The sequence below is a fragment of the Lepidochelys kempii genome, chromosome 10, assembly GCF_965140285.1.
Source record: "Lepidochelys kempii isolate rLepKem1 chromosome 10, rLepKem1.hap1, whole genome shotgun sequence".
In the NCBI taxonomy this organism is placed as follows: domain Eukaryota; kingdom Metazoa; phylum Chordata; order Testudines; family Cheloniidae; genus Lepidochelys; species Lepidochelys kempii.
This window is the reverse complement of record NC_136389.1, coordinates 39,823,977-39,850,036: the sequence shown is the minus strand read 5'-3', so window position 1 is coordinate 39,850,036 and position 26,060 is coordinate 39,823,977. Positions and strand designations below refer to the sequence as shown.

Below are 26,060 nucleotides of genomic sequence, written 5' to 3'. Positions count from 1 at the left end.
CCAAATGACAGAGGGGCTGGAAGGGCTGATGTATGAGCAAAGATTAAAAGACACTCAATATGCATAGCTTGGCTCAGTGACTCAGAAAGATTGATCATCATGTAAAACATGTTTGACAGGAGTAAATACCACAGCCAGGAAAGAGAAGGGGAATTGTTTAGGGTGGACCAAGGCAAAATAACTAGGAATAATGGGTTCTAATTAAGCAGAGGAAAGTTTAGGTTGAATATAAAGTCAAGTTGCTTAACAATGAGCCCAATCTTGCCAGCACTGAAGTCGATGAGCCTTTTGTCATTGACTTTAATGTGAGCAGGATGGAGTCTGATGGCTGTGAAAGAGGCTGCTGAGGGAGGTAATTAGAGACCTAGTCCTCACATAGTCTGGACAAAGCACTGGGGAATGTTTAGAGGAATGGGGTCAGAGAGGCTAGGTGATGCTCCTAAGGTCCCAGCCAGACTCAATGTCAGAGTCATCCCCAAATGCTGACTCCCAGCCTTGTGTTAATTTCATTAGGCAACAGCAGCTGGAGGATTTGAGTAGGGATGGCAACCAAACATTCAGATGTTTGTGAACAATCTGGGGGCACACAGTCTACAATTCAGTATGAGTTGCTCACAAAAGTTCCCAGAGCTGGGACAGAAATACCACAAAATGCACTTGGGGGGCAGGGAGGAAGTGTTTTAAGAACTTTTCGAAACCTTAATAAAGGTTCAGGAAGAGTTTTGGATGAAACCTTGGTTCATGCATCCTTAGTTTTAATGGAATTCTATGTGAGGCTCGAAAGCCTCTCAGTTTGAAAACCATTCCTGCTTCATGTTACATGTCCCACAGGTCCCCTGACTTTGATGTAGCCTCCAGAGAAGAGTTATTCTGTGACAATACCCCATTCTATTGATGTTACCTCTTAACTATAGTTTTATGACACATATATCCAGCCACATTTGAATGTTTAAAGGCCTCTGAAACACAGCCAGGAGTCTAATGGCCCAAGCACAGAGCTAGAGACTTAAGTTCTAGACTTGACTGCCACTAGTTTGCCCAGTGACGATGGACAAGTCACTTAATCTCTCCATTGCATCAGTTTCCCAATCTGTCAAACAGGGATTGTGCTTCATCACTTTTGTAAGGTGCTTTGAAAGCCACATCTGTGCAGCACTCTGTAATGACTATCATCATTATTGAACATCATTTGGTTTTAGATAGCCAGTCAGAAAGCATACCGACCTTCAGCGATCTCGGCTCTTTTCTGTGCTTACTGCAGGCAAACTGTAACATATGTACTTGAGTCTTCCCAAGCAGATTTCCATTTGCTCCTGCAGAGCTGGGTTTCAGACCGGGAAGAACCCATATTCTCTGTGTTTATTAAATTGTTCTGAGGTTACCATTAATGCAGTTATAGATACAGCTCTGGAAGTAGAACTGAAAATCCAAGTCAGACGGTCTGAAAATCTAAGTCAGATGATGATCAGAGTGTGATAGAGGAACCCTATACTTTAATTAGTGCTAACCACACAGCAAGTGTATAAACCATTATAAAGCAATCATAAAATGCTTCTACAAGCAGTCTGCATTTAAAAACATTCAACTATTCCTGCTCCTCTTCTCTGCTAACTGCTCTCCTTTGCCATATTTGAAGTCTCCTATCATCTCAGGATTCCCCACCCCACAGAAGCACCACACACTTTCCATCTGAATGGCTTTTGTTTTAAAAGTAAGATAAACAAGAAAGAGCAAACAAAGTCTCCAAAGAGCAGCGTGTCTCCTCTGTAACAGGCAAAACAACAGCTGGCTATGCAGTATGAGTTAAATTCCTCTTCACCCATAAGCCACTCAAAACAAGGTCACAAGGCGATGTGAGATATATACCCCACAGCACCCAACAGCCTCATAAGCAGTTACAATGGAACAGTCCATCATTAACTCACAATGTAGAGTTAAGGATTGTTCAGCCAAGGAAGTTATTTAATTAGCTGAACACTGCAAATTGTCATACAATAGTAACAGCCGCAACTTATACATGAATTGTCATCTGAGGACTTAAAATCAGCCTACAAAAGATGGGTTGAAATCATTACCCCATTATAGTGATAAGTAGGCTGAGGCACAGAGAGGTAGATTATATTCTGAACATGACAGGACAAGGCAATGCTCTGCGCATGTTGCCTCGATTTTGGAACAAGCAGAGAAAGGACTGACCTGACTAACTCAAAGACTTTATCTTGAGCCCAGATCATGTTGGGACAGTTTTGGAATAGCAGGCAGTATTCGTGTAGTGCAGAGAAGAGCAAGACAGCTTCCTTTATGTATCTCTGTCATAGAATCATAGAATATCAGGGTTGGAAGGGACCTCAGGAGGTCATCTAGTTCAACCTGCTGCTCAAAGCAGGACCAATCCCCAATTTTTGCCCCTGATCCCTAAATGGCCCCCTCAAGGGTTGAACTCACAACCCTGGGTTTAGCAGGCCCATGCTCAAACCACTGAGCTATCCCTCTGCTCTGCAGAACATGTGGCATTAGTACTTTCTTCTTTTCTCCCTGCTCACTCACTTTCATGTTCTGTGGAGTGTTTCTTGCACATGGGCGAACATTTAATAATGTTATGCTGACAGGTACTGGTTAGTGCAGGAATCACAAATGTCTTCGAGACAGGATGTGAACGCAGCCTTTAATTAGTGCTAACCACACAGCAAGTGTATAAACTTAGATTCATCTGTCAGGATGAATTAATCAGAAGATTCCCCCTGCCCCATGTAACACAAAAGGAGGTTGTGAACCTGCACAGGAGTTTGAACTGAGTGGGCCAGGGAATTGCTGTGAGGTGTGTGTATGGACGTGTGTATCTATCTATATACATTGCACACAAACTGAGACTGGACAAGAACAGAGAGAGAGACAGAGGTAAAAAGCAAGAAAGCCAAGCAGCAGCTGGTGAGCAGAGCATGATCCTGGATAAAGCTAGAGAGAGCCGTTGGGTCTGTTGGCTAAAGAGGCTTGGGCCTGTAAGCTAAGAAACTGCTCCTTTTGCTCTTGGTTCCTCCTGCATTTGGATAAGCTTCATTTATTCATTCCTTGTACTGAAACAAGACTTCATTAGAGAAAACACCACACTCCATCAATTTCTATTTCCATCTGGAACATCCCCAGGACAAGGGCCCATTGTACTAGCATCTGGGCATACACATACTGAGAGATTTTTTTATTATGGAACTGTGATGTTGCACCCCATAATGATTTATGGAAATATGCTTATGAAAGTAAATATGACATAACCGGAATGTTTTATGCTAGATATGCCATGTAACATATCTCTACAAAGGTTATGATCTACTGAATATATTCATCCTATTTGTATGCATGTATCATTTTTGTATTTGAAGTTATGAATATTGGTTGTGTACTTGTTTGATTTTAAGTAGCCTAAGTAAGGCATTTGGTCAACTTCTTTAGAAAGGAATTTGCCCGTTAAGTGCCCAATCAAGAAACACTTAACAGACAATGGATCTTGGAAGACTCCAATCCACATAAGAAGTCTACCTGAGGACATTGAAGGTAGCATGTGAACAATGGCTGCTACCTATAAGTTGAGTCATGCATGGAAATGTGACTTGCCCATGTGACTCCAAAACTCCATCTTATAGCTAAAAGAAAAGGAGGACTTGTGGCACCTTAGAGACTAACCAATTTATTAGAGCATAAGCTTTCGTGAGCTCACGAAAGCTTATGCTCTAATAAATTGGTTAGTCTCTAAGGTGCCACAAGTCCTCCTTTTCTTTTTGCGAATACAGACTAACACGGCTGTTACTCTGAAACCTGTCATCTTATAGCTGGGATTCTACACAGGGGGAGGGAGGGGTATCCACCCACAAGAGAAAGCCTATTTAAACCCCTGGGAGACCCCTCCATTTTGTCTTCAGCTGGCTGAAGAGACAGCCTCTCCCCCATCAAAGGTTACCTGAAAGAGACTGGAACAAAGGATAGTAACCACAGTAGTGTGAGTGATTGCTGGACCCAGACTAGAAGGAGACTAGTCTGTAAAAGAAGCTTACTGGGACATCTCTGAGGGTGAGGTTTCATCTGTAATCACTTTCTTACTGTATTAGGCATAGACTTGTGTGTTTTATTTTATTTTGTTTGGTAATTTACTTTGTTCTGTCTATTACTTCTTGGAACCACTTAAATCCTACTTTTTGTATTTACTAAAATCACTTTTTACTTATTAATTCAGACAGAGTATCTATTAATACCGGGGGGGGGGGCAAATAGCTGTGCATATCTCTCTCTCAGTGTTATAGAGGGTGAACAATTTATGAGTGTGACGGTGTCCCGCATAAGGCTTTATGGAAATACGCTTATGAATGTATATATATATGATATAACTGGAGTATGTTTTATGCTACATATACCATGTAACACATCCCTGTAGAGGTTATGATCTACTGAATCTATTAATCCTATTTGTATGCATGTACCATTTTTGTATTCGAAGTTATGAATATTGGCTGTATACTTGTCTGATTCTAAGTAGGTTTTAGTGAAAAGACTATTCTCAGTAAGTGCCCAATCAAGAAACCCTTAAGCCAACAATGAACTTGGAGATGCCAATCCACATCTGAGCTTTTCCAGGAATGTGGCTTGGCTGGTAAGGAACTCAGTCATGCATGGAGGAGTGGTAGATACGCTGGAGGGCAGGAATAAGATACAGAGGGACCTAGACAAATTGGAGGATTGGGCCAAAAGAAATCTGATGAGGTTCAATAAGGATAAGTGCAGACTCCTGCACTTACGACGGAAGAACCCAATGCACTGCTACAGACAAGGGACCAAATGGCTAGGCAGCAGTTCTGCGGAAAAGGACCTAGGGGTGACAGTGGACGAGAAGCTGGATATGAGTCAGCAGTGTGCCCTTGTTGCCAAGAAGGCCAATGGCATTTTGGGATGTATAAGTAGGGGCATAGCGAGCAGATCGAGGGACGTGATCGTCCCCCTCTATTCGACATTGGTGAGACCTCATCTGGAGTATTGTGTCCAGTTTTGGGCCCCACACTATAAGAAGGATGTGGATAAATTGGAGAGAGTCCAGCGAAGGGCAACAAAAATGATTAGGGGTCCGGAACACATGACTTATGAGGAGAGGCTGAGGGAACTGGGATTGTTTAGTCTGCAGAAGAAAAGAATGAGGGGGGATTTGATAGCTGCTTTCAACTACCTGAGAGGTGGTTCCAGAGAGGATGGTTCTAGACTATTCTCAGTGGTAGAAGAGGACAGGACAAGGAGTAATGGTCTCAAGTTGCAGTGGGGGAGGTTTAGGTTGGATATTAGGAAAAACTTTTTCACTAGGAGGGTGGTGAAACACTGGAATGCGTTACCTAGGGAGGTGGTAGAATCTCCTTCCTTAGAAGTTTTTAAGGTCAGGCTTGACAAAGCCCTGGCTGGGATGATTTAATTGGGGATTGGTCCTGCTTTGAGCAGGGGGTTGGACTAGATGACCTCCTGAGGTCCCTTCCAACCCTGATATTCTATGATTCTATGGACATGTGACTTGCCCAGGTGACTCCAAAACTCCATTTTGTAGCTGGACTTTGCATAGGAGAAAGGAGGGGATCTCCACCCACAAGAGAAAGTCTATTTAAACCCCTGGGAGACGTCTCCATTTGGTCTTCAGCTGGCTAAAGAGAGAGCCCTCTCCACCCCCAAGGATACCTGAAATAAACTGGAACAAAGGACAGTAACTACAGGGGGTGTAAGTGATTGCTGGACCCAGACTAGAAGGAGACTAGTCTGTAAAAGGAAGCTTACTGGGTGAGGATTTTACCTGTATTCAGTTTTATTACTGTACTAGACTTAGACTTGCGTGTTTTATTTTATTTTGCTTGGCAATTCACTTTGTTCGGGCTGTTACTACTTGGAACCCCTTAAATCCTACTTACTGTATTTAATAAAATCACTTTTTACTCATTAATTAACCCAGGGTATGTATTAATATGGGGGTGGGGGGGGCAAACAGCTGTTATAGAGGGTAAACAATTTATGAGTTTACCCTGAAAATCTTTATACAGGGTAAAATGGATTTATTTGGGGTTTAGACCCCATTGGGAGCTGGGCATCTGAGTGTTAGAGACAGGAAAACTTCTTAAGCTATTTTCACTTAAGCCTGCAGTTGTTGGGGGACATGATTCAGACCTGGGTCTGGGTTTGCAGCAGGCTAGCGTGTCTGGCTCAAACCAGGCAGGATGGGGTGGGATCTGAGTTACGAAAGAGAATTCTTTCCTGGGTGTCTGGCTGGTGAGTCTTGCCCACATACTCGGGGTTTAGCTGATTGCCATATTTGGGGTCGGGAAGGAATTTTCCCCCAGGGCAGATTGGCAGAGGCCCTGGGGGGTTTTCACCTTCCTCTGCAGTGTGGGGCACGGGTCACTTGCTGGAGGATTCTCTGCACCTTGAAGTCTTTAAACCACGATTTGAGGACTTTGATAGCTCAGACATAGGTTAGGAGTTTGTTATAGGAGTGGGTGGGTGAGATTCTGTGGCCTGCGTTGTGCAGGAGGTCAGACTAGAAGATCATAATGGTCCCTTCTGACCTTAAAGTCTATGATTCTATGATTATTTATCCCTGGAGCTGCTAAGTGGTGGGCAAGGCTCAGTCCAGTTTGCCTTCAAGGGCCAGCCGGTCCATGGCACCATCCCATCGTCAACAGTGTGCCCTTGTTGCCAAGAAGGCCAATGGCATTTTGGGATGTATATGTAGGGGCATTGCCAGCAGATCGAGGGATGTGATCGTTCCCCTCTATTCGACATTAGTGAGGCCTCATCTGGAGTACTGTGTCCAGTTTTGGGCCCTATAGTACAAGAAGGATGTGGAAAAATTGGAAAGAGTCCAGCGGAGGGCAACAAAAATGATTAGGGGACTGGAACACATGACTTATGAGGAGAGGCTGAGGGAACTGGGATTGTTTAGTCTGCGGAAGAGAAGAATGAGGGGGGATTTGATAGCTGCTTTCAACCACCTGAAAGGGGGTTCCAAAGAGGATGGATCTAGACTGTTCTCAGTGGTAGCTGATGACAGAAGGAGGAGTAATGGTCTCAAATTGCAGTGGGGAGGTTTAAGTTGGATATTAGGAAAAGCTTTTTCACTGGGAGGGTGGTGAAACACTAAAATGCATTACCTAGGGAGGTGGTGGAATCTCCTTCCTTTGAGATTTTTAAGGTCAGGCTTGACAAAGGTCAGGAAGATTTAGTTGGGGATTGGTCCTGCTTTGAGCAGGGGGTTGGACTAGATGACCTCCTGAGGTCCCTACCAACCCTGATATTCTATGATTCTATGATCCCTGCTTCAAAGACACGACAGACAAAGGATGGAAGGAATTATTCCCATTTTTATAGCTGAGGAGTTGAGTCACCCAGAGATTAAGTGAATGATCCAAGGTCACCCAAGGAGCCTGTGGGAGAGCGAGGATTAGAACTCAGATCATCTGAGTCCTGGTGCAGTGCCTTAACTATATGTTAAGAGGAAGCCTGATCACCACAAGCATGAGAGTTATGTGCCAAGCTAGCAATATCCAGTTCTCTTCCCTAATAATTTCCCCATATGCTTTAGATCAGAACTGGAGGCAGTACTTGCCCCAGCATTCCAGTGAACTAATTTGTATGTTTTAATATGTAGATTACACCCCCAGATTCCAACTGACTAAGCCTCCTCAAAAGGCTTCAAAGAGGCTGAGAAAGGTCTCCATTCTCTTGCAGGAATGGAAGAGAAGCAAAGAGAAAAAGTTGGCAAGATAGGAAAATGACAAAAATCAATAGAGGCTTCTACAGGGCCTCAGAATTCCTTGGGCTAGCCTTCTTACAAGGCACAGTCACAAGTGAAGAGAGTACCTATGCAATAACGCTGAACAAACATGGAAAGGAAAAAATTAAACAAAAATCTCCTCCAAGAGTGAATTTTTCTAGGCAAACTTGAATTTAAAATGCTAGACAACATCGTGAGTTGCCCTTACTTTTATTAACTTATAAGTACTTTCTGCAATATCAAGACCTCAGACCTTATGGTTATTCCAGCTTGTAGTAGGGCAGTCACCCAGCTCTTGTTAGGAAGGGGTCAAAAGCCGGGGTGGGAGGGAGGCTGGTTGGGTAAACAGTCACAGGTGTGGCCACACTCATTAGGATCCAGCTGACTCTGATAAGAGGGCAGGCTGAGGGAGTGAGAGAAGACTCTTGTTCCAGCTGAGGAGCAGAGAGGACCAGGCTGCCTGGTAGAGCAAGCAGGGTACCTGAGGCAGGTCAGGACAGAGCAGAGAAGGGCAGAGCAGGGCTGAGGAGCTATGGCCTGGTGATTCCCCAGGCTGAGGCCTTGCTAAAGGCCAGGGGAGGTACTAGGGCTGCAGGGAGACATCTGGGGCTGGAAAGGCAGCAGGTCCAAACCCCTTTGCAGATTATGAGTGGCCACTTCAGACTGCAGTTTGTCCCTGAGGGAAGGGGCTAAATGAAGACTGGCCAGTGGCTCACTGAGGCAAGGTGGGTTTAGAGTATTGGGATTCCCCATGGAGGGGAGACTCAGAGTGTGGGGGCACTGCTGTGGGGCAGTACCCCAAGGTAAGGGGCACCGGGGTCCAGGAGGGACATGGGGCTGGAAGTGCTATAAGTGGTGGAGATCAGGAGGAAGCAGGCATGGGTAGGAGGTGCTCCGAGGCTAGAACTGAACTAATTCCTAGACAACCAGCAGGAGGCACCGCAGCAGTGTGTGCCCACCATGCTACACAGCTGTATAAATAGCAATCAAGTATTTCCCCTAGTGTTGCTGAGTTCTGCTTTAAGGTTAAGCACATTGATATGCAGATCAGATGTGCAACAGCAGAAAGGATTTGCTTTCACACACTGATAGCTTTAATGCAATGGGTTGCGCCAGACATATGGAATATTCTTGCCTGCCTCCATGATTCATCAGCAGTCCTCTTCCAAAGTGTTTAAAATACATGATGCCATCTTAAGATTGTGTGTTTTATATATTTTATATACTTAAATATAGATTGTTTTGCATCATATTCTATGACCAGCGTTAGTGGGTAGCAAGCAGGTCGACTGCCTGGGACCCCACACCACAGGGGATCCTGTGAAGCTAAGTTGCTCAGGCTTCAACTTCAGCCATGTGTGATGAGGCTTGGGGGCCTGGGCTTCAGTCCCATGTGGTGAAGCTTTGGCATTCTGTCCTGGGCCCCAGAAAGTCTAATGCTGGCACTGCTTGTCAGACTCTCTTAAACCTGCTCACAGCCCTCCATGGGGTCCCAGACCGCTTGTTGAGAACCATGGCCTAGTAGATACACCATTGGACTGTGACTCAGGAGACCTGAGTTTTACTCCCAGCTCTTCTATTGATTTGTTGAGTTAAGTCATTTCACTTCCCTGTCCCTGTTTCCTTCTGTAAAATGGGGGTAAGTTAAATGCTTTGAGCTCTAGGGATAAAAAGCACGTTATCGGAATAAAGTTCATTTGAATGAGTTATTAGACCAGACTTCAATGAGACCACGGAGGGGCTGGGGATTTTTTTGGGTGGTTTTGGCAGGGCAGGAAAGTAAGAATGGCTTTTGGATCAGATTGACAATACTCTGCAAGACTTTCCATTTTAGTAAAAATGTTTGGTTTTGTTTTTTAATGAAAAAAAATCAGAAAATTTTCTTGGTCAAGATTCTCGTTTTATTTTCAAAACCTGAACATTTTTACTGAAGATTTTGTCAAAGTGTGTTTAGACTTTTGATTAAGGAAAAATGGAATGATTTTTTCCCCAAAAATCTCCCCACAAAATTAAAAATTCTCACCAAAAACTGGCATTTTTCACCAAGATCTGGTTATGACAACCTACAGCACAGTTTAATGTTCAGTAGCATATTTTGTAAATTAGTGCATCTTCCATAATTCAGTCTTAGTAAATCTTTGCTGAAAGATTGGGACATAGTTCTCATAAAAAATGGCTGTCAGATGTTTGCTATGGCAAAGTTCTAATGAATTTATGATATAGATATAAAAAGAAAGCTGTATTTTTTTTAAACTTTACCCCCAAAATGTTTACTTGTGACCTGAGAGTAAGAATGAGACAAAGTTAGGAGGGGTCAAGAAGAGAACTGGAATGGAATTGGTAACAAAAGCTTCGATATTGCTTTTCATAAGAGCCAGGGGTGGAGTGATGGACATTCTTGGCCCAAAGTTTTCATTGAAATAAACAGATAATCTCAGAGCAGCCCTGTGAGCTATTGGAAATAAAGCAAACCTTTCTTCAGAAAGATGTTGGCACAACAAGTTTCTGTCTACTTGGATTGTCAATTACTTGGGGGCAGGGAGCACCATTTTGTTCTGTGTTTGTACAGCCACTGGCACAAACCAGGGCCCCACGGCGCTGCTACAGTACAAACCGGTAAATAGTCCCCTCTCCCGCCCCCCAGGTGTGGGGAGGCAAGGTGATTGGCTCTAGTTCTCATTCACACAGAGGCCCCTTAATGAGAATCAGGTCTCAGAGCGTAAATCATTTCGATGATGTGCCGCAGGTAGCAGCCCAATGGCACTTTACAGTGCAAGGGATGGGTGGGTTACACAACATGTTCATCAAGCAATGTGTTCCAGCAGAGGAGCTGGAAGACCCATTTTACAGCTGACATCTTGTTTGCACTTTCAGTGTGAGGGCAAAAACAATATCAATCTCCTCACACAGCAGAATTCTTCTGGCATCCTTACGGCATGATATGCCCTCACCATGCGGTAATGCCAGGAGATAGGGGGCAGAATTACATTAATCTGAGAGGTTTTCATCTTCCTGAGAAATCAGCTCATAGGACAGAGCCAAAGAGATTTGGCTTAAGTGGCAGCCACAGGCATTAATAACAAATGAACATTGGTTTTGGTGTCTAAGCCAGGAACAGAAAATCTGCTCCCTACTTACTCCTCCTCTGCTTGCGTGTCCCTGCCTCTCCCCCTGCTCTTCCCTCACCCCTAGCTTATCAGTGAGCCCTCCTCATTTTTGGAGACCCTAATTACCACTGCACTCCACCACCAGCTCTTGCCTCCTTTCTTCCCCCTCTCCCGCCCCCCCACCCAACACTCACTCTAGCTGTGCTGAAAGCAACTCCTGCTAGAAGAGGGCACAAGGCCTCCTGGGAGGACGATCTTGTGGTGAAGGCACTGGAATGGGGCTCTGGAGACAATGCTTCAATTTTCTGCTCTTCCACAGACACCCTATGTGACCTTGGGTAGGTCACTCAGTGTCTCTCTACCCATGTGTACAATGGGGATAATAGGGCTTTCTCGGGCTTGCCCTGAAGGGCTTATGATATAAATAGACAAGGCCTGGCTCTCAGTAGGTTTTTATACAGCACCTGGCACAATGGGACCCCTAGCCACTACTGTAATACAAAGATGAATACTTTGTCATAGACTCATAGGAATAGAAGGGACCGCAAGGATCATCTAGTCTAATCCCCTGTCAAGATGCAGGATTTGTTGTGTCTGAATCATCCAAGACAGATGGCTGCCCAGCCTCCTTTTGAAAACCACCTGTGAAGCTGATCTCCCCCATGCCAAGTTCTCTAGCATGGAACCGCTTCTCAGCTCCATGCTAAGTGGATCTCCATGCTGCCCCACTAGACTGCTGAGCCCCTTTTGCTTCCCAGCATGAGGCAGGGAGCCAGAGCAGCAGGAGGGGCCAGGTGAGAGGCTGTTTAGGAAGCTAACTGGGCAGCGAACAGTGTTAGCCATAAAGAAAAGGAGGACTTGTGGCACCTTAGAGACTAACCAATTTATTAGAGCATAAGCTTTCGTGAGCTACAGCTCACTTCTTCAGATGTATATCCCATATATATCCCACCCACAACATCTCTAGTACATGGGCAAATCATGAAGGCTCAAAAACCCAGTGATAGCCAATGCCCTTAGGGGTTGGCCAGGAGAATGGATGATTGGGCACATGGTTCAAAGAAGAGCCTGGAGTTCTGAAAAGGCTGCTGGAGAGATGGAATGGGAGGCAGGTTGGCTGCCTCTTTTAGGGGCCTGTGATCAATGAAGCGAGGGTAGCTCCCTTTTATGGACACCAAATCAGCCAGTTAGCTGTAAAATCCCTCTTGGTGTCTGTTCTCTGTTTGCTTTACCTATAAAGGGTTAACAAGCCCACAGGTAAAAGAAAAGGAGTGGGCACCTGACCAAAGGAGCCAATGGGAAAGGGCTAAAACTTTTTTAAATTGGGAAAAACCTTCTCTTTGTGATCTATTGTTCTCTCTGGGCTGCAGCGACATGGAGCAGCAATGCTATAAGCAGGAATGCTGTGTAAAGCTTTAAGCCTGGTATGAGAAATCATCAGATCATACCTAGAATTACATATTTGCGGGATTTCAAATAAGTAAGTAAATTAGAAATGTTTAAATAGACGCAATCAGGTTTATTTCTTTAGTTTGGCTTGTGAATCTCCTCTGTGCTAACCCCAGATGGTTTTGTTTGCTTGTAACCTTTAATCTGAACCCCCAAGGAAGCTATTTTGGGTGCTTGATTTTTGGAATTGCCTTTTTAAAATCTAGCAAAAGCCTAAGTTCCAGATGTTTTTTTTTTTCCCTTTTTGTTAAGAAAATTTACCTTTTTAAAGAACAGGATTGGATTTTTGGTGTCCTAAGAGGTTTGTGCATGTTGTTTGATTAGCTGGTAGCAACAGCTAATTTCCTTTGTTTTCTTTCTCAGCTCTTCCCCGAAGGGGGGTGAAAGGGCTTGAGGGTACCCCACAGGGAGGAATTCCAAAGTGCTCCTTCCTGGGTCCAAGAGGGTTTTTTGCATTTGGGTGGTGGCAGTGTTTGCCAAGCCAAGGTCACAGAAAAGCTATATCCTTGGGAGTTTAATACAAGCCTGGAGTGGCAAGTATTAATTTTTAAAATCCTTGCGGGCCCCCACCTTCTGTACTCAAAGTGCCAGAGTGGGGATTCAGCCTCGACAGGGCTGCTGCTGAATAAGAAGAGATGATGATTCAGGAGCCAGCCATCATCAGCAAATCTATGAGCTGCCAGTGGAGGAGGACAGACCATGGGAGAAAGAGAGCAGGTGGGAAGGAACAGAGAGAGGAACAGAACAGATGACAGCAGGGTGTGAAAAGCAGAGCAGTGGAGAGAATACAATACAAGCTTTAAACAAACGAAGGCCTGATTTTAGGCATCTTACTTTGGAGTTGTCCAACTTGATTATCACAGAGGGCGGAACACCCTACCTGTGACCATAACTTTAAAAGGAGTCCCAAGTTATGCCCCTTAAAATTAAGGCACCTAAAATCATTAGTGACTGTTGAAAGTTTGGGCCCAAGACAAACCCCCTCTCCATTACAGACAATAGAGAATGTTACTTTCAAGGGATAGTGCAATGGCCACAGTGAACAGGAGGGAAAGCAGGGCTGGGCAATCCCACCTAGATGAAGTATTTTGCAGACACATGCACTCCACACACTGACATTTGAGATCCTCATATCCGGAGATCTATCAGACCTGCCTTCCTCATAGAAGCACATGTCAGTCGTGTAGTAATAATATCTAGCTCTTATCTAGCACGGTACAGTTGTCTATCTCAAAGCACTTTACAAAGGTGGTCAGTATCATTACCCCATTTTACAGATGGGGAAACTGAGGCAGATTCAGAGGAAATTACTTGCCCAAGGTCACCCAGCAGGCCAGTGGCAAGAACCAGGAATAGAACTCAGGTCTCCCAAAACCCAGTCCAACACTTTATCCACTAGGCCACACTGCCTCCCTAAGTCACACACTGAGGGCTTGTCTTCATGTACAGTGCTACAGCGGCATAGCCGCAGCACTTTAGTGAAGATGCTACTACACCAACGGGAGAGCTTTTTTCCGTAGATGTAGTTCATCCATCTCCCCGAGAGGCGGTAGCTATGTGGGAGAAGCTTTCCCATCGACATAGCACTATATACATGGGGGGTTAGGTCAGTACAACTATGTCACTCAGTGGTGTGGATTTTTTACACCTCTGAGTGACTTAGTTATACTGACACAGATCTGTAGTGTAGACCTGGCATTAGGGGTCATTGACTTATTTGGTCGTTAGTGGAGGACTAGAGAAGCATTCTGAAGATACTTCCCTGAATCTCCCTCATCTGCAAGAGTCTGCTCATTAGGTCTTGGGTTTGACCGGAAGAAGTGGTGTGTTTTAAATCAAGGGCGCTATCTCAACTCTAGCCGAGACAAAATTCTAGTGCAGACAAAGCACTGTCGTGTTTACCTCAGTGTAGCTAGCCAAGGTAAACCATAGGCCTCCTGCATCAGGGTAAAAATCTTCCTGGGCCTTTAGTCTGTTGATGTAACAACCCAGTGGAGACATCACCGTGTAAGACACCCCCTCTTTTGCAGTGAAGACAGCCTATAAGAGCAGGTGTTTTAAGAGATTTGGGAGACTTTGCTTATTTCACAAGGGTAGAAATACCCATGGGACAATATTTCAGCACCTTCGCTTCTTCCAAATCCAGAAATGCAAAAGAACATAAAATCAGAGTCAGTAAATAACACGAATGTTCTAGAACCTTCAAAGCAAAACAGTAATTCAAAAAAAGCTGTGTTTAGTTTAATCCAATCTTTTTTGACAATTCTCAGTGATCAACGTCCAATCAACATTTCAATGATATTTACCCTGATATGAATCAAGATTTAGAACCTCAGTCAAAATATTATCAGATTCTGCAAACTTTAGAGGCTTTTTGTTCTATACATGGTGCTAACCCCTATTCTTCTTGGCAACCCTGGAGCAAAGGAGTTAATTGTATTTCCACTGGGAAAGAATAAAAATATTCCATTCCCCATCATCCTTACATAGGAAGGATCAAATTCAAGAATGCTTACTGTTGATCATGTGCTTGAGTGCTGTCCTAAATCAGGGCAATAGAGCCAAAACTTGACAGTGCATGGAAATGAAACAACACTTTGTGCCTAATCCTGCTCATATGGATTGCAGGGGAGCAGGATCAGGTGGAAGTGAGAAAGAAAATGTGCTTTGCTAAGGCATGGTGGACCAGATGCAGGGGCTGTCGTCTCTGCAGTTTGCATGGTAACAAGGATTTGCCACAAGCCATCAGCTCTTGCTAGCAATACACTATATAAATGCATCTAAATATGCAGTTCATCCAAAGGGATAATATTTTTCCCAAGACAACAGATACATCGTAATGCTGCAGTAGTTACTGAAAACATCAACTTGAAACAAGTGTTAGATGGCTAAGTGGCAAAGGACTCCTTTGAGAGCACCCTGCACATAAACAATGTCACCAACATGGACCTACAAGACTGGGGTACCCACATTGCAGTTATGGGATTGTCTCCCCCGGCAGACACTTGGGGATTGCAACAGAGCCCTCCGGAGCTAAGAGCATGAGCTGCTACAACTTAGGCTAAAGAGCCAAGGCTCCTTAGCTGTGGGGTTTAAACTCACCCATACCTTCTGTGGATTGGACACAGACTAGGACCTGTAACACACATACCAATGTGGTTACACAGTCAATGTAATGTATAATGCATTGTAATGGAGAACTCTGTCCCATATGGCAAAGCAACTGTCTTAACTGGCCTGGGTGGTATGTCCCAACCTGCAGTTGTCAACAGGAGCCAATTTAAAGTGCCCATGCCAGGAAGTAGGAAAAGTTGGAGAGAGGAAGTAGAGAGGTCCCTTAACGATACCATGGGCCAGCTGTGGTGTCATGCAATTCTGCATATCACAGCCTCTCATCCCCAAAAATCAGATGTCGTGAGCAGCAACAAAAAGCAACACCAGTGCAGTGATGCACAGATAACACTAACATAGCGCTTTGCATGCTGAAGGAACATCAGTACATGTGCCAGGTAGCTGGAGGTTATTAGTGCCATCTTAAAGATGGGGAAATTGAGGCATAGAGTGGTCAGGTTTTATAACCAGAGTCAAGTGTTGCTATTGACAATTTTTTATTTGGTCATTTTTCTAAAAAGTCACTAGTGGGAAGTAGCAACGAGGAGAAAGTTGGGAGGGTGGGGAGACGGGAAGAGTTGTGCATGCATGGAGGGGAGTTCCTACTTTCCTTGATCAGAAAAATAACATTTCATTCCAGGAAAATGGGAATTTGAGACAAAAAATGATTCCCCTGCCTAACTAAGGTCAGGGTACCCTCCAGCTGCAGGGCATAACTGGGAAAAAAAACCCCAAGGGTTGATCACTCACTCATCTTGTGGCATCTCGGGTTCCATGGATTCATACATGTACCAATCAGAACTGGCGAAGTCATCATAAGCAAGGGAGCCGTGGGCTGCCAAGGAGCTGTCGTTCACCATTCTCTTCTCTCTCCACCTCCTCTGGGAAAAAGAAAGAAGAATTAAAAAAAAATTCTTGCCTTCTGCTCTTGGTAGAGCAAAAATACCCACAAGGATTGCAACAAATATTTTCCCTGGAGTTCTCTAGGGTCAGTTCAAAATGCTAAGTTTGCACAGGCTACTTTATGCTCTCGGTACTGGAGGGTCACATTGACGGATTGGGAGGAGGGGGGTAAGAATCTCTCCCTTCCAGTTAGGGCTCTTTGCCATGTGAATTTGCATCATTTCAACAGCTGATACAAACAAAAGTAAAAAAGCCAAATCTCTACCGTGAAAAATCCAGTCTTGATTGGAGCTAAAAAGATTAAAGAGCTCAAGGCATGTTTAACTGGGTCCCTTCCACTCTCTCCTCCACCCCTCCTACCCAGCCTCAGTGCCCAGAGAATCAGAGTCTTTGTTTCAGTTACTTAACAGCATTTACATGAAAGCCTGCGAGTTGTGCAAGGGTCAAGATTTGGCTCCCTAGCAAGACACAGGCTAATCTAGAAAAGAATCAAGAAGGTCAGTGCGGTAACTGTCTGAACACAGGATTGAGCCAGGCTCTGCTCCCTTCCTGGGGCATTTTAAGCTGCTGTACCACATAGTACATGGCTATACCAGTCAGAAACAGTCCCCTGTGCTTTTCACTCAAGCTGATGCTGTAACTCCTCTGCCTCTAGCCTTCACTTCATCTGGGACATTTCAGACCCTGGAGATGAGTCAGCAATGACGCTGCTTCTCTCTGTTCTACTGCTGAAGAGAAAGACATCAAAGCAAAGGGATAGAGAACAACCTTCCTTACTGGCAAAACAGAGGCCCAGAAATAGGTTTCCAATTGCAGAGCAGAACAAATGCCAGACAAGCACTGCTAAGCTCCTTGAATGGACTTTCTGTAGAAAGTTCTGTAACGCCAACAGTTGCTCAATGCAGCATCACAGCTGTTTGTAGAGAGGCAGAAGAGGTCATTTAGAGGCAGACTGCGATACCCTTCCCTGCTTGATTCCAAAGAGTCATCCCACTCGCTTGAGTCAGGCGCTGCTCAGTATGAGCAAGGGGACCAGCAGTTTGCCCTTATCGAGCAGCCTGACAGAGGTCAGAAGCAGAGCAGAGGAAAATAGAAACAGGCCAAGATTTCAAACTGGGATTCTAAAGTTAGGCTCCCACATCCATACATTGGCATCTAAATAAAAGCGGCTTGATGTTCCGGAGGTATTGCATATCCATAGCGTCTGTTGAAATCAACGGGAATAGGAGATGATCAGCACTTTTATTTAGGTCCTGTGGATTCAGATGCCTAACTTTAAGCTCCCAGGTTTGAACATTCTTTTTCCATGGTTCCTTTCCCTGATACTTGGAATAACCCCCCTGCTCAGAGAAAAAAATATTTTGTGTTCCTCAAAGTTGCTTGTTGCTGCCACAGATTGGCCTGGACATTTACCATCTCTCTTCAATAATAAGAAGAAATAGCAATTTATTACAGTATTGAATTTTTGATAACTTTTTCCCCCAGCACTTTCAGCATTTTTTTTTAAACTAAGGCACCATATGGCTCCCACGACCACATTATCTGAGCACAATCTAATGAACTTCCCATCATGACACTCCTGGGAGGTAGAGCAGTGCTCTCATCCCTGTTTTACAGATGGGGAGCTGAGGCACAGAGACTGAGACCCTGATCTGCAAAGGAATTTAGCCTAATTTCCATTGAAATTAACAAACCTCAATTCATTAGTTTCAGTGGAAGTTGGGAGCCTAAATATCTTGGAGGGTCTGGGTGACTTGCCCAAGAGCACAGAGGGAGTCTGTGGCAGAGCTGGGAATTGAAAGTGTTTAGTTAAAATAAGACATGACACTGGTCCCTGTATCTGACTTCCCTGGTTGCACCTGGGACCAAATTAACATCCCAAGAGATGCTTTTCTTATTGTATCTCCAGCCCAGTCAAAACAAAAACCAGGAAGTGCTGGAAATACCCCAAGGCAGCTGGATAGGAGAATTATAGCCATATTTGCAGACTCCTGGTTCAATTAGAGGCTTCTGGGGCAGGGGCGCACACACACACACACACACACAAAAACCCACAAACTAAGAGTACGGTTAGTGACATTTCAGGTTCCTCTAGACTCCCCCCATAACCTGCAAAGCATGGAAGCAAGGAAAAAATCTCCAGCATTCCTTGCCACCTTCATGTTACCTAAAATGCTGCTAATAACACACTGGATGAGAAATTATATTATATATCCCAGCTTCTATCCACTTCATGCTCCACTGCAAACTTTAGCAGCAACATCATATACTCTTGATCAACAGATATGCACATCTGACCGCCCCACATTTATACCGTTGAGAAGTTATTCTCCTTTAGTGGCACCAAGGTTGCTATTAAAGTTTTGCATTAGAGCATGTTACTCCCTGGAGAGACCAAGCCAGGAATCTTCTCTGGGGCAGCTGCTGAGGTTGTTCCATGGCACCATTGCTCTTTCTGTGGAAGGCACAAGAAGAGTTGTAGATAAACATTGCAACAGAGCAACAGTGCACAGCAACACCCATACTTACATAGCAAGTGTTTGTCAATGAATAATACTGCTCAGCACTCATTTTATTTTCTAGACACAACAAATCCTGCATCTTGGCAGGGAGTTGGACTCAGTGACCCTGGCAGTCCCTTATGACCCTATGATTCTATTTGACATCTTCAAAGCACTTTCCAAGCAAGACCCCATTTGTCCTCTCATACAGATAAGGGAATGATCACCAGCTGCTTCCGTCTGGTGCCACTCTGGAGCCTAGGTAGCTGGTGCAGAACGATGCTTTGCCTTCCACAGTGGCAGGCCCAAAGACACCCCTCCAGGTCCAGACACCCCAGTCTTGGGGCACGTTTGGATTCAAGTCCCAACATTGCAGCTGCCCCTTTATTTCCATAATGTGCTGAATTGAACACTCAGTCTGGAACACCCCAGAACGTTTACACCATCCAGATTAGCTGGGCCCCATCTCAATCCATTGGTTCCCAGAGCCCCTACCAAGGGTGGGGCCCTCTTGTGCTATCTGCTGTACATGCACATAGTGAGGCCAACCCTGTGCTGAGGAGCTCTCAGCCTAAATAGATGAGGCAGACAAAGGGTGGGGGAGACAGAACCCAGCAAGAGCTGAGGCACAGAGGCATTAAGTGGCTTGCCAAGGTCACACAGGAGTCTGGCAGAACCAGGAATCAAACCCAGGCCTCCTGAGTCCCACTGCAGTGCCTTAGCCACAAGATTCATCCTTCCCTCTCATAAGGGATCCATTGTACTACCTCCTGCATCATCATTAGTTCTCCCTTTACAGACCCCCACGTGGAGCCAGAACTACTGAGACCATCATGTTTGGTTCAGCCTGCTCTGAAGCCAGGCCACTGCAGGTGTGATTCACCTGCCAAGAATGTAGCACTCAGTAAAAGAAGGAGCCTATAAAACCCATGCAGCTCCTTGCAGCACCATAAAAGAATCGGTTCACCCTGGAAGGCATCCTGAGGGGAAGCAATACCAGGTGTGTACCCCGGGGTTTACAGAACGGATGGACCAGGGCAGCTTTTAGTAAAGCACCTGCATTTGGAAACTAGGCTTCAACATATGTTGCAACTGCTGCTGCTAAAACATATGACCAGATGTTCAACTGGCATACGTCAGCATTCATGGAGCATTGCCAGGCTGCACCAGCCAAGGATCTGGCCCATGGTATTTAAATTAAACATAGCTCCAAGCCTGGCATTTGAGAATAGTCTCCATCTCCTTGCTTTCAGACACACAACACAAAGAGCTAGAGAAAGTACCTGCAGAAGATGTGCGGCTACAGAAACACTGGGGAGGGTGGGGGGGTAGAAGAGAGGAATGAACCTTGATTAGCAGCTCCATTTGTACGAAACCAACAACAATCTCTAGCTCTTATATAGCTTTTTTCATCAGCACTTTACAAAGGGAAGTCAGTATCATTAGCCCCATTCTTCATATGGGGAAAACTGAGGCACAGAGCAGGGAAGGGAATTACCAAGGCCACCCAGCAGGCCAGTGGCAGAGCTGAGAATACAACTCAGGTCTCCTGCATCCCAGTTCAGGGCTCTAGCTGCCTGATGTCACAGCCTAATGCAACTCTGTAAGAAAAATCAAGTTACAATTTTGCAAGTTGGAAACTCCTTTTTACCTAGGGTGACCATATGTCCCATTTTGGCTGGGACAGTCCCTTTTTTTAAGCCCTGTCCCAACCATCCCAACTTTATATATATTGACAACTTGATCACTTGGCAAGAGCAAATGGGACAAATGCCCACTTTTGTCAAAAAAGTGGGGTGCTGTGCGGAGGAACATGCCGGGGGGGGGGGAGCGAAGATGCCAGCCCTGCACAGGCAGGGAGGCAGGGCTGGAGGGGTAGCGTTCCAGTATGTGGGGGGTTGGCAGGGTTCCAGCAACAGCCTGGCATGGGGCGGGGGGGGGGGCGCACTCAGGCAAGCAACTGGGGGTATCCAGTTTTTCCTTTGGGAAATATGGTCACCCTATTCTTACCTGAAGTACCTTGCAGGGTTTATACATCACAAGTGGTCAGGGTCTTGGCTTAATGTACAGTCTTGAACTATAGCAAGCAAACTCTAGAACCGTGCAGCCACAGGGTCAGCACTGACCCAGAAGGCAGAGTTCCACCTATTGATCCCCACCAGCCCATGCTTTTAGGAGGTCTCCCATCCACGCACTGGCCAGCCCAAGCGTCTTTAGCTTTTGAAGGCTGGGGGCAGGGGGGAGGCCAGGGGAGGCTAGTTTTGTTCTGTATCATTGGCTGATTGGAGTCCCACATCTGTGACTAAGGAACAGCTGTTGAGGACAAGCAGGCAGGGGGAGCCTCAGAGACTTTCCAATGCTGTCATGGATTTGGCGGTTCAAGGCTCTTCCTCCAGGGCTAAGTACAATGATTCTTCAGCGCTCCCATCCTTAGCCAGACTACTGGGGTGAATCAGATATAGGATTCACTAGCTGACTAATCTACCAATGCAATGCTGGCTCCCTGGGGTCATGCGCCCAGGAGAGAATCTTGCACTTACACCAGTTTGCCTCTGGAGAAGAGCCAGAAATTGGGGGATGGGGTCTGGTTCCTAAGGACAGTCTCTTCAGCACAGCTATCAATGGATGCTACATTCCTTAATGCTTGAGGACCTGGGACATCAGGTGTTAGCAGTACACTGGTGGCATTGCCTTAAGGTGTGATAAAGTTTTGCACTGCTGTATGGCACCATGAGGATTAAAGAAATAACAGTGGGAATGGGGCTCACAAGACAGCCTGTCTCAGCCTGTGGCCTGCAGAGCAGAGGCTATGCAAGAGTGAGAGGATTCTCAGGGCTTGGGTGTGAAGTTGCTGGACTAACAGTGTTCTGTTAGTCCAGCAACTAAAGAGTTAGCCTCTAGGTTGCATGCAGAGGGCCTGTTGCATTCAGGGCTCAACCCTGCGGGCCTGGCCAACTTCAACATGAAATCTTGCTTAGTAAAGATTGCAGGATCAGGCCCATACCCGAATTGGAAATCCCAGTGAGCCCAAAGCTAGTGAGAGTAGCTAGAGTGATTGAGCGACTCCAGTTGAGGATCAGGCTCAACATATGGAGACAATGTCTCCACACGGACCAATTTGTTTTGGAGCCCTGTCAAGCCTCCACTGACCAATCCTGAGCCCGGACCTCTCCCTGGCTCCAGGCATTAGGAGTAAACATTACCCATCCCTCATTCCCCACTGAGCTTGGAACACAGAGATCCTTGTGCTCTCCCACCGCACAGAGCCCCACTCCACCCAGCCTTTAACCGAAACCTGATCGCTTTGCTCCTCTAGCTAACCTCTGCCTGGGAATGCTGGGGCTTTGATCACAGCAACACCAGTGAGATTGATGGTCTCAATAAAGGCCCTTCATAGTCTTCATTTCCCACTATCTATCACTCCCTGGGGAGCTTTTGCATCTCACCACTATGAAGTGGGGGGGGAGGGGGGAGTGAGGCTGGGAGAGGTGGACTCCCCCCGTGTAATGACAGCTTATTGTGCAGCTTTTAATAAAAATGATAAAGATCCATCTCCAGAACTGTTCTGGGAGCCCTTTTTATTTTTAAAAGGGATTTCGTTTAATTCAATTGAGCTTCGCACAGAGCTGAGGCAGGAATGAAACAAGACGGACGGATCGGCTGTGGCTCGTCCAGAACTCCCCACAGTGCCTGCCGCATTTGTCTGTGCTGGGTTTGCTTAGTCTGTTAGATTTATTTATTTGCACCAGGGAGGGGCAGCTTTTCACACACACTGTTTGCACAGGTGCCAGTTAAGCAAAACAGCTGTCAGCTTACTAACGGTTAAGCAAATCCATAAAGAAACCATTAGCCATTTGCTCTTAAATTCAATCATCCCCTACTGGCATCAAGATGCAACCTGGTGATGTAGTGTAATAAATCTGTGGCTGCACAGGAATTCATGCTAATCACCATCGTGCCTGTGATATCACTGTGGTAGTGGCGGTAGAACTCAGAGCCTCCTGCTCCAAAATCACCAACCTTTCCCCACTTTTGCTAAAGGAGAATCTCCCCATTAGCTGTTAGCAGGATAGGGTCTATGATACAGCTGTGTAGCTCTGATTCCATGCAGTAAAGAGCAGAGGAATATCCAATAAGGCCAGTGCAGGCCAAATCCTGAAAGGTATTTAGGTGACTCATTGATTTCAAGACCTTTGAGGATCAGGGCCTATGTTATGTAACGTGGATATATTAGCATACTGCCTGTTTTTTAAGAGGTGGACCTCATCAGCCACTGCAGGGCAGCCCCTGCTGGGCAGCCCCTGCCACACCCCATGTGAGGGGAGAACAGGGGTGATTTCCTGGAGGGGGGGACACAACTGGCTCTGTGCCTGAAGTAGAGGCCCCCTGCACTGAGGGCATTCTCCAAGACTGTCCTTATGCCTGCCCTATGGCCTCTGCTCCAACCTCGCTAGCACAATGGGCTTCATGGAAACACTGAATCAGGCCAAAGTGGCCAAGCACAGCCCCTGTGAAGCCAGCCATCTCTGCACTAGTGCCTTAGGCCCAGATTTTTGAAGCTATGTAGACACTACTGCGCTTGGCATCACACCACCACACCAATTTAGGAGTATAAATCTCTCTTTCAAAAGGGATTTAGACACCTAGGCATCTAAACCCCATCAACTGGAATTCTGGCTCCCCAGTTCCTAAGTCCCTTTTGAAAGGAGGAGTCAGGCGCCTCAATCAATTAGGCATTGCGATGCTGAGCGCAATGCCTACATAGCTTTACAGACCTGCACCTTGGTGGCAAGGGGGCATAGAGACACCAGTGATCTTGATAGCCCATGAAGTCCAGAGCCTTTGGAATTGCCCCAGTACAGCACTAGTGAGAGCGAGACACACATTCATGGGGCAAGGGAAGTCCCAGAATATTCCATGCCCCTGTCACCCACATAGCATTCCCTTGCACACAGGAAGCCTCCTGGAGGTCAGCAGCACCCCCTACCCCCACTGCTTCCAGCCTGGTGGGAGTGGGAGACCCTGGAAAGACAAGCGCATTTACTGTTGTGGCAGTCTGGGCAAGAGGGCACTTCTCTGGCTGTTTGCAAGCAAGTTTGGTGTTCATAATGGAAGCGCTCCTGGCTGGTGCCAGTCAGTGTGTGTTCAGGGGCTGTGCAAGCTTCCCATACTTCACACACATCTCTGCTGAGACACTTCACTGACTGTACCCCCTGCTATACCTGCCCTGTACCCTCAGCTTCCCCGCAGCTCTGCCAATCCTCCTCAAGCCAGGCCAGTAGCCAAGGCTGGATCCACCAACCAAGCAGCTGTATGCCAGTCCCCACCTGCACTATTAACCCTTCAGCCCCGACTCAACATTAAAGGAGCACATGGTGAAATGCTCAGAGACTGAAGGGAGACAATGGTGTCACCACTCCATGGAGCACTGAGCTGCAGCGCCTCTTCTAGGCTGCTCAGCACCAAACAGGCTGGTCAGCCATGGAGAGTCTCCTCACCCCACCATCTGTCCTCACCACTGATCACCCAGCCTGCCAACAGCCCAAATAGCAGCCTGCAACAGTCACTGCACCCTAAGCCCCCCACTTCAGAAGCTAATTAGCTCACATGCCCCTGCTTGTAGCACATTTCCCCCTCCCCCATCCACCCTTGGCCACAGAACCCATCCAATGACTGAACTGCAAGGGGGTGGGGGTGCATGGCAAAGCATTAGTCCCCAGTCTGGACAGCCTCTGAATGTTAGAACAACTGCAGCTGGACTAGGCAACTCAGACCAGCTCTAGAACAGCGGTTCTCAGAGTGACACTTGAAAGCTTATAATGGTGATTAGAAATCATTAGCTAAGCAAACTCAAGGGGGGGTTCTAAATGCCTTTTGCTCATGTGATATTTTGAACATCAAGAACAGAATTAAATGCCTCAAACAAACTCTCCCGCAGCCAGGAGCAGCAGATTAAAGTTTGCATTTATTAACTGGAGTAATAAATAGTGGAACGTCACTAGTCACATGCAGATTCAGTAGCCTGAATTTCCCTTATAGTTTGTCAGGCTAAAGTTTATAAACAAAGTCCCCCCTGCAGCAGGGAACAACAACTTAACACAGCCCAACAAAGTAAAATGTTACCTTCTTCAGGCAACTCTTCTGAGCGGAGAGCAGATGCACAAAACTTCTCCTCTCCTCCGCAACAGTAGGAAGACGGTAATCCTGTTAAAAATACAGTCTCATTGAGAGAAACTTACAGATCAGCCACTTTCCTGCTTTCTCTCCCTGTATTTCAAAGTTACTTCAAGAGCTAGTTGTCTGGAGGCAAGTGGACTCAGCAACTGCTGCAGCTGCTCCTGTGTTTCCTAATCTGATCAGAGGATCCCAGCAGAGATGCAGCCATGCAAGCTTAAAGGCAAAGTTCAGCACACCGGAGAGAGGAGACTCTCTACTGCTGGGGAACTTTATCCCCTCCATTGCTAAGAGGGCTTGGCTCGGGGCCACCCCAGGGTTTAGAAAATTAAAAGCAACCAGTCAGTGCTTTGCTCACCCTTTGATTATCAATCACATTTCTGGAGAGTCTTCAGACAGCTCTCCGCCCCAGCACTTTGTCCACTCTGCTGTTCCCCCACCCCACGTAACACACACACAGACCATTAAGAGCTGTAGTGAACCCAGAGCCCTGAGGGACCAAACTCCAGCAAAATAGCCCCCACTTTCGCCTGTGCTGGCCGACATGAAAGGCAGGAGAGCAGATCTCCAGCTAGGGTAAACCGGCATAGCTCCACTGGAGTAAATGGGCCAGCTCATCAGCTTGTGTAAATCAGAAACACCCTATTGATTTCAGTGGAGCTATGGCAATTTATATCAGCTGAGAATCTGGCCCAGGAGCTTCCCTCTCTTTCCTCTATGCCTGACTTGCTCTGTTCCTTTGCCCCGCTACCTCTAGTTGCTCCAAATATATGAGGAGGGCTTCTCTGGCCTAGCCCCAATTCAACACAGCTCGGGGAGAGAGCTGAGTTAACTCAGTTTTTGGTTGTGTGTGACTATAGCAAGGGGGAAAGGGCCCGCTGACAGCCCTAGAGACTTAAGTCCTCTCTAGTCACAGGATAGGTACAGCTCAGCCAACAGCAGTGCAAGCTTCCTCACTGCCAGCGTAACTGTGCCCTGTCTGCTGTTAACTGACCTGATGGGAGGGCATTTGCAGTGCAGAGCACCCAC

The 26,060-nt window shown here is 46.1% G+C and overlaps 1 protein-coding gene across 5 annotated transcripts in view; it reads right to left on the bottom strand.

The window, feature by feature from the left end:
- STRA6 (signaling receptor and transporter of retinol STRA6) overlaps nt 1–25,448 on the bottom strand; it is a 54,546-nt gene extending 29,098 nt beyond the window's left edge. For 3 of the 5 annotated variants that reach the window (XM_078854627.1, XM_073363072.1, XM_073363073.1), the window contains exons 1-2: nt 24,981–25,308; nt 16,204–16,334 (exon numbers count right to left, since the gene is read on the bottom strand). In XM_078854627.1, the coding sequence (XP_078710753.1) occupies nt 16,204–16,313 (110 nt within the window). In that variant the 5' untranslated portion in view covers nt 16,314–16,334; nt 24,981–25,308. Of the gene's footprint in view, nt 1–16,203; nt 16,335–24,980; nt 25,309–25,389 lie in introns of those variants that run through there. The other 2 variants (XM_073363070.2, XM_073363071.1) reach the window with 2 other exon arrangements.
- Nucleotides 25,449–26,060: the final 612 nt, after the last annotated feature.